The sequence below is a fragment of the Polypterus senegalus genome, unplaced genomic scaffold (genome assembly GCF_016835505.1).
Source record: "Polypterus senegalus isolate Bchr_013 unplaced genomic scaffold, ASM1683550v1 scaffold_5132, whole genome shotgun sequence".
NCBI lineage: Eukaryota > Metazoa > Chordata > Cladistia > Polypteriformes > Polypteridae > Polypterus > Polypterus senegalus.
Window position 1 is genome coordinate 1 of NW_024384073.1, and position 15,739 is coordinate 15,739.

General features: G+C 40.4%; 1 protein-coding gene across 1 annotated transcript; it reads left to right on the top strand.

The window, feature by feature from the left end:
* Nucleotides 1-6,531: 6,531 nt before the first annotated feature.
* Nucleotides 6,532-15,134, top strand: snf8 (SNF8 subunit of ESCRT-II). Its single transcript, XM_039743147.1, has 4 exons — nt 6,532-7,311; nt 10,534-10,675; nt 10,794-10,868; nt 14,838-15,134. Exons 1-4 carry the CDS (start codon nt 7,220-7,222, stop codon nt 14,973-14,975), a joined length of 447 nt encoding a protein of 148 aa, XP_039599081.1. The 5' UTR covers nt 6,532-7,219; the 3' UTR covers nt 14,976-15,134.
* The last annotated feature ends 605 nt before the right edge of the window (nt 15,135-15,739 follow it).

Here is a 15,739-nt window from a genome sequence, read left to right on the forward strand (position 1 = left end):
GTATTTGGTGAATGGCTTGTTGGTAAGGGAAGCAGTTGAATCCTTAGTTTTTCATAAGGCCTGTACTATCCATCGTAATGGCAATCACGTCATTACATGTGCCAGATGATGGTGGCTACCCGCTAAGGCACTGGTACCATTCACCTCTCCCTGACCCTCAGAAGGCAGAGGAAAGCCCCTATAATGCCACATGTGATCTTGGCCTCTCCGTTGCGTAGCGCAGCCAGATGCTTGTGAAGGCAGGTGACAAGATCTCGACACATCAGGAGGGTGAAGCTGCTCTACCCACCCTTGAAGTTCTGCAGCATCGTGATATCCTTGGGGTTATTGGCATACTGTACTCCATATATGAATATTTCAGGGCAGAGATTGAGAAGCACTCATGTCATGCACACATTTACAATATTATTGTGATTTATAAAGCGTAAATTACATAGAAATGTGCACACAACAGGTTTTGTATATCTGATGATTTTTTTTTTTTTTTAATATGAATTTTTCTGTTTCTTTGAAATGTCCATATTTTTCAGACATGAATCACCATGAAATTTTATAAATGAGGCCCCAGAAGTGCCACTGTGGTTGCAGGTTTTTATTATAACCCTTTACTTAATTAGTGACAAGTTTTTGCTCTTAATTAACACCATGATGTGGTAGACCACACAAACTAACAGAGTGGGACCACCTTGTGCCTGAGTGTTAAAATCGCCTGTCCTCTGAGACACTACTTGCAACAGAGTTTGAAACAGCCGTTAGAAGCAACATCAACACAAAAACTCTGTGCTGGGAGCTTCATGAAATGTTTTCATGGCCTGAGCTGCTACATACAACCCTTTGATTACTATGGGCAATGCCAAGCATTAGCTGGAGTGGTATATAGCCAGTGATGGATCACACATCACCATCTGGTGATCTGATGGATAAATCTGGGATTGGCAGATGCTGGGAGAACAACATGTGCTGGATATTTAGTGCCTATTTTAAAGTTTGGTGGGTGAGTGATAATGGCATGGTTTGGACTAGACCCCTTGGTTCTAATGAAGAGCGCTGTTAATGCTGCACATACAAGTGCATTTTAGATTGTTGCTCTTTCAGCATTGTAGTGACTGATTGTGAAGGCCATTTTCTGCTCCAGCATGACTATACCCCTGTGCACAAAGCCAGGTCCATAAAGACATGGAGGGACTCGAGTAGCCTGCACAGACCCCTGATCTCAACCATACTGAATACCTCTGGGATAAATTGCAATGCGGATTGTGAGCCAGGACTTCTTGTAAAACATTAGAACAATCTAGATGAGAACAGGCCATTCTGCCCAACAAAGCTCGCCAGTCCTATCCATTTATTTCTTCCAAAAAAACACCAAGTCGAGTTTTGAAAGTCCTAAAAGTCTTACTGTCTACCACACTGCTTGATAGCTTATTCCATCATACTAAACATTAAACATATCGTACTAAACTAAAACATTAGTACCTGACCTCGCAAGTGCTTATTTGGCTATGAGCAAATTCCTACAAACACACATGGATGGGGTGCCATCTGCACTCCATAGCAGTGCCCATGGTTTTGGAATTTGATGTCTAACAGGGTGATATGGGTGTGATGGTAAGGTGTCTACAAACTTTTTTGGACATATGGTATATTTACTGGCAGTTTTTATTTTTAAATTTAATTTTTTTTTGTGCTTTAAGTTTTAATTTTTACTGAATTCAGGCCAATCATTATTTTTCCCCTCTTTTTATAGACCAAGTACAAAGAAAGGGGAAATGTGCTTGCAGAAGACCAGATTGCTCAGGTGAGTCTCTCATCGGCACCAGATGCCTTGCTAGATGACATCTTCTTTATTTTAATCCTTCAGCACTGTTGTAGTAAATAGGGCTGAATAAGTAATGAAGGGTCTAGATTGTAAAACCTCGGCTGCCAAGGATTTCTGACACCAAAGCCAGTAAAAGGTAAGGCACTAAACCTGAAGCTATAATGATGTGTTTTCATTTCCAGCCATGTCAGCCTAAGCAAGTCGCATAATCTGCTTGTGCACCAACACACGCTCAGTAGCCAGTTTGGTACGTCCTAAATACTACCGGACTGAATTCTTGGAGGTGTGCATTTTATCAAAATGGTGAAAACATCCATCCATCCATTTTCCAACCCGCTGAATCCGAACACAGGGTCACGGGGGGGGTCTGCTGGAGCCAATCCCAGACAACATAGGGCACAAGGCAGGAACCAATCCTGGGCAGGGTGCCAACCCACCGCAGGACACACACAAACACACCCACACACCAAGCACACACTAGGACCAATTTAGAATCGCCAATCCACTTACCTTGTATGTCTTTGGACTGTGGGAGGAAACCGGAGCGCCCGGAGGAAACCCACGCAGACACGGGGAGAACATGCAAACTCCACGCAGGGAGGACCCGGTGAAAACATTCCACAGGGATTTTGGCCCACACTGTCTCAGTAATATCATGCAGATCTTCAGATATTTTGGCAGCACATTCACACTGTGCACCTCCTGTACAACTTCATCCCAAATGTGCTCTTTTTGATGGAGGTATGGGGACAGTGCTGACCACTGCAATAATCTGAAGTCACTGTTATGCTTGTGGAGCCAGCTTAAGATAATGTCTGCTTTTTAATAGTGGTACATTTATCCATTAGAGAAAAGGTAGACTGTAGCCAAAAGGGATGAACCAGTGATCTGCAACCATGCATTGGTAAGCTGTGATATTCAAATAACACTGAACAGGTATTGAGACACCCAATATTTACCCACTATTCCTCACACCATCACACTACTGCTGCAAACGGGAATTGCTGTCTCAAGATAGGATAGATGCATGGAGTCATGATGGATGTGCCAAATTCTGCAATGTGCAGCAGAAATCAAGGTTAGTCATACCAGGTTGATTATTTTTCTAATCTTTATTGGTTCAGTTTTGGTGATCACCTACCCACTGTAGACCCACTAACCTGTTTTTAGCTGATAGGAGTGGATCCTGACATGGCCTTGAGCTGCTGTAGTCTTTCTCTCCAGGGACAATGAACTGTGCATTTAGAAATACCCATCTAATCAGCACTATTGTAAAGAGTAGTTTTCAGAATTTATGACCTTTTTATTATCTTTAATGGGTCTGGCCATTCTACATCTACCTTTTATTCTCCCACAGAACTGACATTCATTGGATGCATTTACTCTATCGCACAACTCTCCATAAACTCTACAGATTATGTTATTATTCGTTTTTCCTTGGCTGTTTTCATTTTTGTATGGGTTTGCTATTTTTCTTTAGCTAGACTTCTCCAACAGAGATTAGTGTGTGAAAACTCCAGGAGGGCAGCAGTTTCTAAGATGAACCACCCCCATTTTTGGCACCAACAATCATAACATGGTCATGTGTGCTTAGATCCCATGTCTTGGCCATTCTGATGTTAGTTCAAACAAAAGGTCTTGACAATGTCAGAATGCAATGGGGTTGTGAGTACATGAAGACTATTTGTGCTACAGAGTAGATGGGTTTTATAACGTGCCCACCAAGTGTACAGTATATAACAGTTCATTTGTGAAGTGCCCTGAAATGACGCTTATGCTAGAAATGGTAACCTAACGCCCTTAGACCTGCCTCATTCAGTTCATGGTTGCAGAGGTCAAAGTCTATTCAAACTGGATTGAGTACGAGGCGGAGTCCCTATAGACCTTCACCCTCTTTAGTGTAACATCTGATAGTGCTTTATGAGCACATTATTGTTGTAACTTCAACTACACTGCTAGACCTGAATCACACTCTGCTTTAACAGATTAGTCCAAACCTTCAAAGATACTTCATCCAGTTTAAAATTGTTGGTGGCCAAAGCCTAACCCTTCTGCATTCAGCACAACCCTGGACAGAGTGCCAGTCCATGCAGGGCTCTTTAATGGTCACGATTATACATAGAGTTGCTTTTGTTATAATTGATATAGCTTGGTGAGTAAGACTTTGGAGCATAAACCACATAGTTACTGGTTCAGTTCCTGCCTTGGGACTCGCTGATTGAACCAGTTAACCTGCCTTTCAAAATGTTAGATATTTCTCTAATGGTGTGAAATGAGATTCAGATGTTTTGCCTTTATTTACCTCCTCAATGAAAAACATCCATCCATCCATTAAGTTTCTGTACCCCTTATCCAATTTTGTGCTGTTGGGGTGGAATCTCTTTCTTAAATTCATTATTTTCATGGCAGCAAACTAGTCCTGGATGGAGTAGCTCATTTTTAGATGACCTCCTATGCCTATCCACACTGGTCCAGTTTTAAATAGCCCATTAATTTAACCCGAGTACCTGAATTAAAACCTGTGCAAAATCCACAAAGGTCTTCACCAGGATTGGTTCTGAATGCGGGCTCCTAGAGTAATATCCCATAATAATCTTCTCCTAGCATAAAGTTCTGTACACAGGAAGACGAAAATTGGTTTTAGTAATTTATGAACATGTGGTCTTCACTCACTAGTTGTGTCACAATGCTTATGACTTAATGGGGCAGTTTCAGACTGTAAGACATGAAAAATGTATCCGGATGCATAGATTTTTCAATACACATTTTTCATAGAAGCATGACAGGAATGATTTCACCGTTCACGTTATGATATATATTTTTTTCTTGTATCTTTCACAAAGATGTCCAAACAACTGGAGACATTTAAGACGCATCTGGAAGAGTTTGCCAGCAAACACAAACAGGAGATCCGCAAAAATGCTCAGTTCAGAGTGCAATTTCAGGATATGTGTGCCACCATTGGGGTTGACCCTCTTGCCTGTAAGTTATTAGTAACTAAAACATGCCAAGCATCCTAATGACCTTTGTCCACAGCCTGCTCACAAATAGCTGGCTGCGACTGTTGTAAAAGTTAATCAGCTGTGGTTTAGAGCTCTGTTTTCTAAATAATTATTCTAATTTCTTGCTCAAGCTGGGAAGGGTTTCTGGTCAGAGATGCTAGGAGTTGGAGACTTTTACTATGAGCTGGGTGTTCAGATCATTGAAGTGTGCCTCGCCTTGAAGCATCGTAATGGAGGTAAGCGTGAAAAATTGCAACTGAATTTTTAAAATAACAATGTGGATATTCTACATGTTTAAGAATTCACGTGATCAGTAGGATGCTGGGTGATTATTAAGCTCATCAGACAAAGAATTAAGAGGTGGTGCATACTTCACGTACCAACAGAGGGCACCGCAGTTTGAATACTGTCCTACAGATACCGTGTTTCCCCGGAAATATGACAGGGTCTTATTTTAATTTTTCCTCTAAAAGACTCGACAGGGCTTATTTTCAGGGGATGTCTTGTTTTTCCACGAACAAAAATCGACATTTCTCTCTATTATATAAAAAAAATATCTTGAAAGAAGACGATACAGTAATCCCTCGCTATATTCCGCTTCGACTTTCGCGGTTTCACTCTATCGCGGATTTTAAATGTAAGCACATCTAAACATATATCACAGATTTTTCACTGGTTCGCCGCTTTCTGTGGACAGTGGGTCTTTTAATTTAGGTTACATGCTTCCTCAGTTTGATTGCCCAGTTGATTTCATACAAGGGACGCTATTGGCGGATGGCTTAGAAGCTACCCAATCAGAGTATGTATTACATATTAACTAAAATTCCTCAATGCTATAAGATATGCTTCCCGCGTGGCGCTTGTTTTGTTTGCTTCTCTCTGTCTCTCTCTGCCTGACGGAGGGGGTGTGAGCAGAGGGGGCTGTTTACACAGTGGCTGTTTGCCTAGAAGATAGGACGCTCCTCTACAAAATGCCGCTTTATCGCGGTGCTTCTATATACTTAAATTAGTATTAATTTTTTGATTGTTTGCTTTTCTTAGCGAGCGTTCTCTCTGACATTATCTGCTCTTCACGGTGCTCCTTTGAAGATAAGATATGTTTGCATTCTTTTAATTGTGAGAAAGAACTGCCATCTCTGTCTTGTAATGAAGCACAGTTTAAACGTTTGACTAAAGGGTGTTATTTCATGTATAGAGGGCTCTAATAATGTTAACAGTGTGGGAGAGTTTATAAGGGCTTAAAATATATAAAAATAACCATACAAACATGTGGTTTCTACTTCGCGGATTTTCACCTATCGCCTCGGGGGTCTGGAACGCAACCCCCCTAATCGAGGAGGGATTACTGTATGTGATTTTCTCGCAAGACAAGGCAGTGAGACCAATGGACAGCAGCTGCACAGGCTTTTAAATGATCAACATGCAGCACGACAGCAATAAGACAGCGGCTGATCCAACTGTGTTTCCTTGGCGTGTGTTCAGCCCCCCTTCACAACACGAGCGGCGTGCCCTGGGGGGTGGGCAAGTGAAGTGAGCCAGGGGCATGACCCCCTAGTATTCTAGAACAAAAAAATCTACATTCAAATACAGTCATGTCATCATCTTCTGGAACATCATCATAACTCTCCAAACCCCAAATTCCTTTATGAATTTCTTGCGACACCATTTCCATTTTCGAATAATCGTCAAAAACAGGTTATTGCATTCAGTCAGGCCAAAGGCCATAGTGTACAGGAAGTTGCTAAGTTTACATGTGTGTCAAAGGTGGTACTGCCGGCTATGGCAAATATCGGTCATTGAGTACTTGCTGACAGAACTGTGGTGAAAAAGACGGTGTCCAGAAATGGGGAACCATGTGTCGCACATTGTGACGGCAAATCATTTCTACAGGTGTCCAAATTTTTGTTGAATACTTACAAACTGCCTGCCTGTGTGTTGGAACAAACGGTGTTACTTTTTGTGCTTCGTCTTCATACCGAACACAGAATAGCTAACCCAGTCTTCCCAGATGACAATTGTCAGGTGCCCAGGGTTGGAACTGCATGTGATTGGCATGAAGTACATTCTGAAGCATTCTCGCATCTCAACTGGCCTAGAGAATTTCTAGATTTAAAATTCCATAGAAAATCTGTGGGACAGCTTGGATCGACTGGTGAAACACCGATGACCGAACTGCGGGTTTTAGTCCTAGAAGAGTGGTTGAAAATTGATGTCGCCTACATCCGCAAATTGGTGGTATCCATGCCAGATAGAATTACAACTGTTCTGCACTATACACTATTTGTTAACATTTGGCCTGGGGTAGCCATTTTTTTTTTTTCTGGTGAGCCTATTTATTTCAGGATATTCAAGAGTATGGATTAATATCAATTCACAGCAAGTCACTTAATCACTGCTGGGTATGTGTGCTTCTCTTTCAGGTCTAATTACATTGGAGGAACTCCACCAGAGGGTGCTGAAGGGCAGAGGAAAATTTGCACAGGATGTTAGCCAGTGAGTTCCCCGAGAGTGATGGGTTGGGGTTATCACTGATCACAGCATCTGCCTACGTATTCTGTCTTTACACTTCATTGTAGTGATAGACAGAGGTTAGGAGCATGCACTGATATGGCACATTGCTGCACCCACCATACAACAAACCACCTCCGAATCCCAAATTAGGACCCAAGCACAGCTGTGCAACAGGTGACCCCTCAGCACCACACTGGTTTGAATGGAGCGGAACAGTGTGAAGTTTGTTTTAACATTGGCTGGAGTGCCAATCCTGCCACCAACCCGACATTTTCGGGGTATACTGAAATCCATGGTTTTCAAAGTATGAGCATATTATTTTGCAGCTTTAATAAAGAGATGAATGGGAAATTGCTGCATGACAGTCAAATGTGCACTAATTTGTTTACTTCTCTTCAAAATCCACATCCTCACTAATGCATTTTTGCCATCATTGTAGATATTTTGTGTTAGAACTCGGTTCCCGTTATATGTGCTGCTGACATTTTTCTAAATGTCCTACATTTTCTCAGATGACCATTTTGATTTCTATGTCTGTGAGCAGAGGGTTAGTCTGTAATGTGTCTTTTTTTTTTTTTTTTGGATGTACACTAGCCATCATTTTACTATACTAGTGCTCATGCAGATGTTTCAAAAGGCAGATTAAAAGTCATACATAGATTTCCTCTTTCAGAAGAAATTCTAATTAAACATGTCCTTTTCCCACCACACCTTGAACTATGACCATGGAAGATAATAATGCACCTATACGTCAACTACCACTAAACATTTTGGTTTTGTCTGGCATTTCTGCATGATTCATATAGGCTCATTGCTAAATATTAGTATCCTGTCAATGGAAACATTTGCTGTTTCTGAGGTTGCAGCAGGTAAACCCATTCATGGCTTCAGTATTTGGTACAGCCCACCTGGACTGAAATCATCTCACATAAATTGTGTTTTTCTGTTAGCTATTTACAGTTTGTGCCCACTGAGTCCTGTCAGGTTGTTGTTCCTCTTATCTTCTAGATTTCTTGCTAATGATACAATAGCTTACCTGTAATCTCTCTTCCCCAACACCTGTTCCCACTGTTACACCTGAACAGTGAACATGTCGTGATATGTGAAGTCCATCATTTCAGCCTCCTTTTAACTTCCTTATTTGCTCTGGGAGTGATGAATGCAGTACCCTGGCCACCATACAACTGTAATTCTTTTTATTTTCCCCCCTCGCTTTCTCTTCACCTGAGGTTGCCATGGTCAATCATGCTCTCTTTTTGCTGTCTCCATATTGCACCCAGTCTTCTTGAATATCCCTCATTACTGCATCTCTTCATCTTTTTTTTGGTCTCTCTGTCTCACTTATTTACCCTGGGAGCTCAATGTCTAATACTGTCCTTAGCACACTGTTTTGCTCTTGCCCTGTTCATAGATTTTTAGTTCACCGGAGTCTTCTCTCCATCATCCTCCAACATATTCCTTTCACATTTTAAGCTGCCCCTAATATACTTGTGGGTTTTTTTTGTTTATAAACTCATCCATTTTGTTCACTCCTTAAATTCAGAAATTCTCAGTTCTTGTTGTACACAAAGTTTCTGCCCAATACAACTTTGATCTTACTACCATTTTGTATTTTTTCCATTTCATCTTATCTTTTTTTTTTCGGCACAAAGTATTCAGCTACACGTTTCTCAGTTTTTTCCACCCCACTCCTTCCCTTTGAATCATTGATCCCAAATACCAATAGAATTTCACTGCTTCTCCTTTTTCTGCTCCTAGCTTTACTTTTCCACTGTTATCCTCTCCAGGTCATACATTGAAGTTATTGATCTGCTTATCCTGGTCCCATGCCCCCTTTGGGTATCTGTTTAATCCCATTTCCAATTCCTCCAAGATCATCTGCAAAAAACATTGACCGTCAAGACTCTTTCTTTACTTCCTCGCTGATCTCATCTAATATTAGCATAGACTGTAATTGTCTCAATGCTGAACCCTGATGTAATCCCACTTTCACTTTGGACTCCTCTCTAATTGCTGTCCTCGCTTCAGCCTACATATTTTTGATAAGTTTTATGTACAGCTCGGGTATCAAGCCCCACCACACCTCTTTTGGTATTTCACCTTGGCTTTATCAAAAAGCCGTTGCTAGATCTTTCTTTCCTTTTCTTCGGGTATGCAATGCAAAAGTTGGAACCCTTTTTAATTTTATACTTTTCAACACAAGCTTGATTTGTTGATATCTACTGGTAATTTAAAGGGAATTCAAAACTAAAAAAAAACTTCTGGCCATTTTGACATACTTTGAGCAAGCAGCAGCCTTTTTTACAGAAGCTCTGTACTTGTCACTATCTCTTTGTCCTGAATGTGTGTTTATATTTAAAGAGCTTCTGTAAAAAGCCAATTTTGCCCATGGGGATAAATAAAGTTCTATCCATTCATCCATCTATGGAAATTGTCTTTCTGTGTGAACCTTAGTGGTCCGAGTGCGGAGTCAGCCAATGTACAGCACCCCTAGAGCAATTTTCAGTTTAAGGGCCTTGCTGAAGGACCCAGCTCAGTAGGATCCCTTGTGACAGTAGTGGGACTTGAACTGGTAACCTTCCAGATGCCAGCGCAGATCCGTAGCCTCTGTGCCACCACTCAGCCTATTGTTTTTCTAAATTTTAGCAGTAACATCCGGAGGTCAGGAAACCTGGCCAGTAGATCGGTGACTATGGAAAGGCCACTAGGATCAAGGCTGGTTAAACGAATTAAATAAGTAAATAAATAAAAAGACAAAATCAAGGTGGGAATCCTCAATTAAAAAAATGACATTCACTCTGTAACCAAAAATGGGAGGATTTTTGGTTACAGAGTGAATGTCATTTTTTTAATTGAGGATTCCCACCTTGATTTTGTATTTTTATTTATTTACTTATTTAATCCGTTTTAACCAGCCTTGATCATAGTGGCCTTTCCATAGTCACCGATCTACTGGCCAAGTTTCCTGACCTCCCAAATCGACATGAACCTCTTAACACCTTAGTGATGACAAGTTTTATTAATCTTAAATAAAATTTCTTAACAGGTGATGTACAGCACTAGACGCGGTAGCAGCAGCCTGATTACGTAGCTCTCCCCTTTAGCCTTTCGGAGATGGTTTGATGTAGTGCCAGGCTTAGTAATTAAAAGCAAGTGAGCTATTTTTTCTTGATCTTTTTTTGCTCTTTCTGTTTGCTTTCAAAGGGATGACCTAACACGTGCCATCAAGAAGTTGAAATCTTTAGGAAATGGATTTAGCATGATTCCAGTAGGTGGAACATACCTAGTCCAGTCTGTGCCTGCAGAACTAAATATGGATCACACTGTTGTCCTTCAGCTGGCTGAGGTAAAGCCTTTCTTACGATATATAAGCACTCTTCAGTTTGTATGTCCTCCTATCCAGCAGTTCTGTCCTCTTTTTACAGCACTACAGTACCTTGACTTTTCTTTTTGTACATTTGTAGAAGAAGGGCTTTGTCACAGTGAGTGAGATCAGATCCAGCCTCACTTGGGAAACGGAGCGAGCAAAGCATGTATTGGTAAGAACGGACACTCGTGCTTTAGAGGTTGGTTGGGTGAATACTGACAGTCAGTTTTTGTAAACTGGTTAGGCACACAGAATATTAGATGGTACTTTGTTATTTGTAAAGTGGTTGAAAGCATCCAGGAAATGGGAATCGACGGTAAATACCGCGTATTTATTTATTTACTATGCAGTAGTAACTAGGGCTTGCATTCAACACATTTCATTTTTCTGGTGGACTGGGTAACTCTATTTTCAGGATTGTATCTGGTACATTTAGGAATAGAAAAAGGACTAGAATATTTGTGATGTACTTCTGGAATGCAGGGATATTTTAAAAATTCCCAGCTAAATAACTGTGCAGGAGCAAGTTGGTCATGTGAACTGATAATGCAGGATAGACAGACATTGACAATTTCGTATGGGACATTGAAAATGCAAAATGATGATCATCATCAATGGCAATTTTAAATGTAATCCAAAGAAGCTGCTATACTTTTTGGACAATATATAAAATAAATACACATCTTAATACATAAAGTATACAGGAAATGGGGATCAATGGTGAATACTGTGTGTGTATTCATTTACTAAGCAGTAGTCACATGAGATAAATTCACATCTTGGGTAGAAGTAGATGGAGTGGTGTGAATATCGTATCGTATTTTTTTGGAATTGATCAGTGGTTCCCAAACTTGGTCCTGGGGACCCCCTGTGGCTGCAGGTTTTTGTTCCAACCACCTTCCAGTTTTCATTGGACTCTTAGCCTAATTAAGTGAGTCATTATTCCCCAGTTTCTGTGTTTAGGAGTTCAATGTAGAAATGACAAACTAAGTTTGTTAGATTTTTATGAAAGTGTAATAAATCGGTTATATGAGCAAGATGTAGTGTGTGTTTTTTTTTGTCTTTAAAAGTATTTTTAACGTAATTTTCATTCTGCTTGTCCCAGTGTTCTGGTTATTTGATTATTTACTAATTAGCAGGTCTGACGCTGAAGTTGTTGCAGCTTTCATCATCCCGGGTATCTGCTGTGCTGGTTATTAATTGTCACTATCAGGGTTAAATGAAGGGAAAAATCAACACAGGAAAATGAGAAAATAAAAGGAAAACAACAAAAGAGAGTGAAGCATTTATAGCTTTAGAAAAAAAAATAGAAATATTTCTAAATGTCTTATAAATGTAAAAACCATACTGTTGTGTTTTACTCTTCTCTTTATTCTGCATTCAGGAAAAAAGACTAGCTAATTAAATGAGATCAGTTGTTTGATTTATTATCCCAAATTGTGAATCTGGTTGGAGTAAAAATCTGCCGCCACAGTGGGTCCCCAGGTCTGAGTTTGGGAACCACTGGAATCGATCATTTAACAGTAGGAAAGGGTTGTTATTTTGATAGGATTTAAATAGCGTTAACATTGTGAACATTTGTCTTCCTGAATGCTTTGGTGTATCTTTTATGGATTTTTTTTTTCCCTGCTGATCACAAAATTCATGTTTAAATTTTCCCCATCTCATACCGCCCATTTCTGTGATTTCCTCCCATATTATTAGTGCATATGTAAAGTTTAACAACTACAACTGTGGTGACCTAAAATTAATGGCACTGCAGGTCAAATATGCAATGTACTGCGAATGGGTCAGTCATTGTCATCACGTTAAAAAGCACTGGCCACATTTGGGTCCTGGGCAGAAAACTGTGGCACATAAACCACATGCCAACCCAACAAACGATATTCTTGGCACCTCTTTATAAAAAAAAAAAAACTTGATCCAATATAAAACTTTGGTAAAATGAGAAATAAGGAAAGTGGAGGATTTCGGTATTCGAGGTAGATGAGTAACTGATGTCAAGATTAAGGCAAGACATTTCAGAGAGGTCATCAATGAGAAGCACTTCGAAGAGCTGCTAGTGAGGCTGGAGGAAAATAAAACTAATTGCGTGGAAGGCCTTCAAGGATGTTGTTGCATATTTTTTTGGAAACGATGGAGCACCAAACTCCCATCTTGCTGGTGGACAACGTGCTTCAAACGTACAAAACAATGAACTGCAAGATTTCGCTAAAGATTCATTTTGTGTATTCATACTTGGACTTCTCCCCTGCTAATCTTGGTATGGTCAGTGACAAAACATGGACAAAGCTCTCACTATGATATTGCAATGATGGAAAAGCAGTACGAGAAGCAAATAGAATCAATGCTGACCTGTTATCATTGACCACTGAAACAAGAAGCATCAAATGCAGAGGACTCAAGAAAATGAGCAGCAGAACATTTTTAGTGCTGTTGAACTTGTGCAACATGCCAGCATCATTAAGCGATCAAACACGTTAAATTCAACCAAACTGAATTTCAGATGTCTCCAAATTCCTACCGCATACAGTCAATCTGAAATTATTTTTGTGTTCAGTCTGAAGATGTCTATTGTGAAGATCAACATTTTTTCAGTAAGCAAATCCATTTGGGAAATGTCCAGTTTAGTTACTGTCATTTTTTGTATATAAAACATAAGATCAAGATAGCTCAGTTCTTTCTGAGATGGACACCGAGACCATGACATAGATAGATAGGAAGGTTAGAATCAATGGACTGAAAAGGAATTAGTTCTGTAGGCATGAATATGGGGGTGTGAGGGCTCTGCAGCCTGGCAATGGACAAGGCAAGTTAACGGAAGGACAGAGTGATGTCTGTCTGCTGCGTGCAGCCTCCTCTTTACGCATCAAGTATGTTGTGTAGGGAACCAATTTCTATTGTTGCCAAACTTAGCTGTGACAAATAAGCTAAAGGTGTGCCTCAAATCCCCTAATTGTCTGCACTGTCCCAGTAGCCATCTTTGTGGCACAGTATGCAAAGTTCAGTTTCTGACTGTTACCATATTGTGGGTGTAACAGCCACTTGTTAGGTTCTGCCAAGTTGATATCATTACTTTATTAGTTAGGTTAGTGTTTTCCTATATAATAGTACATAGAATATTACATTCCCAACCTCCCTATGACTAATTATTTCTTATCACGCTGACTACAGACTAGCTCAGTTTCTGGTCTGTCTTGTAGCTGGTAAGGCATGGAGGGTAAACAGTTTCAAACCGTACTGCACGTAAAAAACGTACTAAAGTGAAGCCTATAAGTTTGCCATACATTTTATAACTTGTTACTTTTCTATCTGAAGTTAAATAAGGGAAGGCTAAGATTCTAATGAAACCAAGAAGAAACCCCCTTATTCTGTACTAGCCGTCCCCTGCAGCTCCATCCACGTAGTAGTGACAAAGGACAGTGAGGAGGGCTCCCCACTCCTGACGTCATGCTTCCCCTCAGCCCGCAGCCTCTCTTTCAGATTAGAGTGAATACATCACTCCTGCAAGCAAACTATTATTCTGAGCACAAAGTCGCAAAATCAACTGGAATATAGGGGAACCGTTCTAAATCCTTTAAGTAGTTCTCTCGTGAAAGGCGGACAGACATACCGATGTTGGATATATATATATATATATATATATATTTATATATATATATATAAAATGAAAATATGGTGGTCCAGATCTAATTATGCAATTTTCATTATGCTATAACTTAAGTTTATTTCATATAAAATAGCCCAAATAATCTTGAACCATCGAAGTGTGCGAATCGTCCCCGCATAAATCAAAGTCATCCAGACGATCTGGATCTGCATAATTAGATCTAGACCACCCTGTATATGTAATATATTATACATTCCATCCATTATCCAACCCGCTATATCCTAACTACAGGGTCACGGGGGTCTGCTGGAGCCAATCCCAGCCAACACAAAGTAGGAAACATATATATGAAGGAGATTTATTTTTCTGTGACTTGTCCCTTTTTAAATTTCCACTAAACTTTACTGAACTGAGAGATTTCTTGTGTTGCATGTTTGACTTAGGAGTTGGTCGACTTTTGGGGAACCTAGAACAGACACAGCCACAGTGGGCGTATGTAATTATCTAATTTCTTCTTTCTTTCCACTGTAGGAACATCTCCTGAAGGAAGGCCTGGCTTGGCTTGACACTCAGGCTTCTGGAGAGCCGCAGTACTGGCTGCCTGCTCTCTTCTCTGAACTCTACTCACGAGATGTTAGCCCAGAGGAGGCCAGTCAGTTGGTGCCATGATGGAATATCAAGCTGGATCCCTTCAGCCCTCCAACTACTTGAATGGACCATTAAAAAGGAGTGAAATGAAAACCCAGGAAAGGGTAGTCGCAAGAAATGCACTTTTTTTTCATTTTATTTTTTAAAACTATACCCTATAAATATAATATTATAAAAATGGAACCTGTCAAGGACTCTCTGTATAGAATCTGCAGCCCTTCCTTTTCATAGTTCACATTGGTCATCACCTACTACTGAACCCTGGGTTTGGACGCTCGTACCACACACCGGTTTTTGTTTGATCATTTTTTTCCCTTGCATTAAGCACCCTTTATTAAAACCTCTACTTTTTAACTAGCCTTTAAAAATCGTATATTAGTCATTAAAAATATTCAGCTATGGCAGATATACAATGTATGCATTGTCTGAGGTGGCACACACTGAACACTTCACAAATTTCACTTGGGTGAACGGAGGGTGGGCCGGGGGCTTTACATACCTCTTGATGAGACAAGCATGAATGTAAGACTGGTGGGTGTGAAGTCTGTCTCCCTTTACGAAATCAGCACAAATAGAGAGTGTCCCCCCGCCCCTGGTGAAAAGAATAAGAATAGAAGTGGGGTTTGGATTTGTGAAGTGTCCTCAAATGGAGGTGCTTGGCGTGGTGTTTACCATTCCTAAAGCAAATGGCCATAAATATCACGTAGTGCTGTCAGTCACTTAGGCCTGGGGTCACCAACTCTGGTCCTGGAGGACCACCGTGGCTGCAGGTTTTCATTCTGACC

Bases quoted from the DNA above. Each gene is read 5' to 3' on its own strand.
- snf8 (XM_039743147.1), top strand. From the start codon at position 7,220: ATGTGTGCTTCTCTTTCAGGTCTAATTACATTGGAGGAACTCCACCAG. The intron at 10,676-10,793 runs GTAAAGCCTTTC...GTACATTTGTAG, and splicing joins TTGTCCTTCAGCTGGCTGAG to AAGAAGGGCTTTGTCACAGT. The intron at 10,869-14,837 runs GTAAGAACGGAC...TTTCCACTGTAG, and splicing joins AGCGAGCAAAGCATGTATTG to GAACATCTCCTGAAGGAAGG.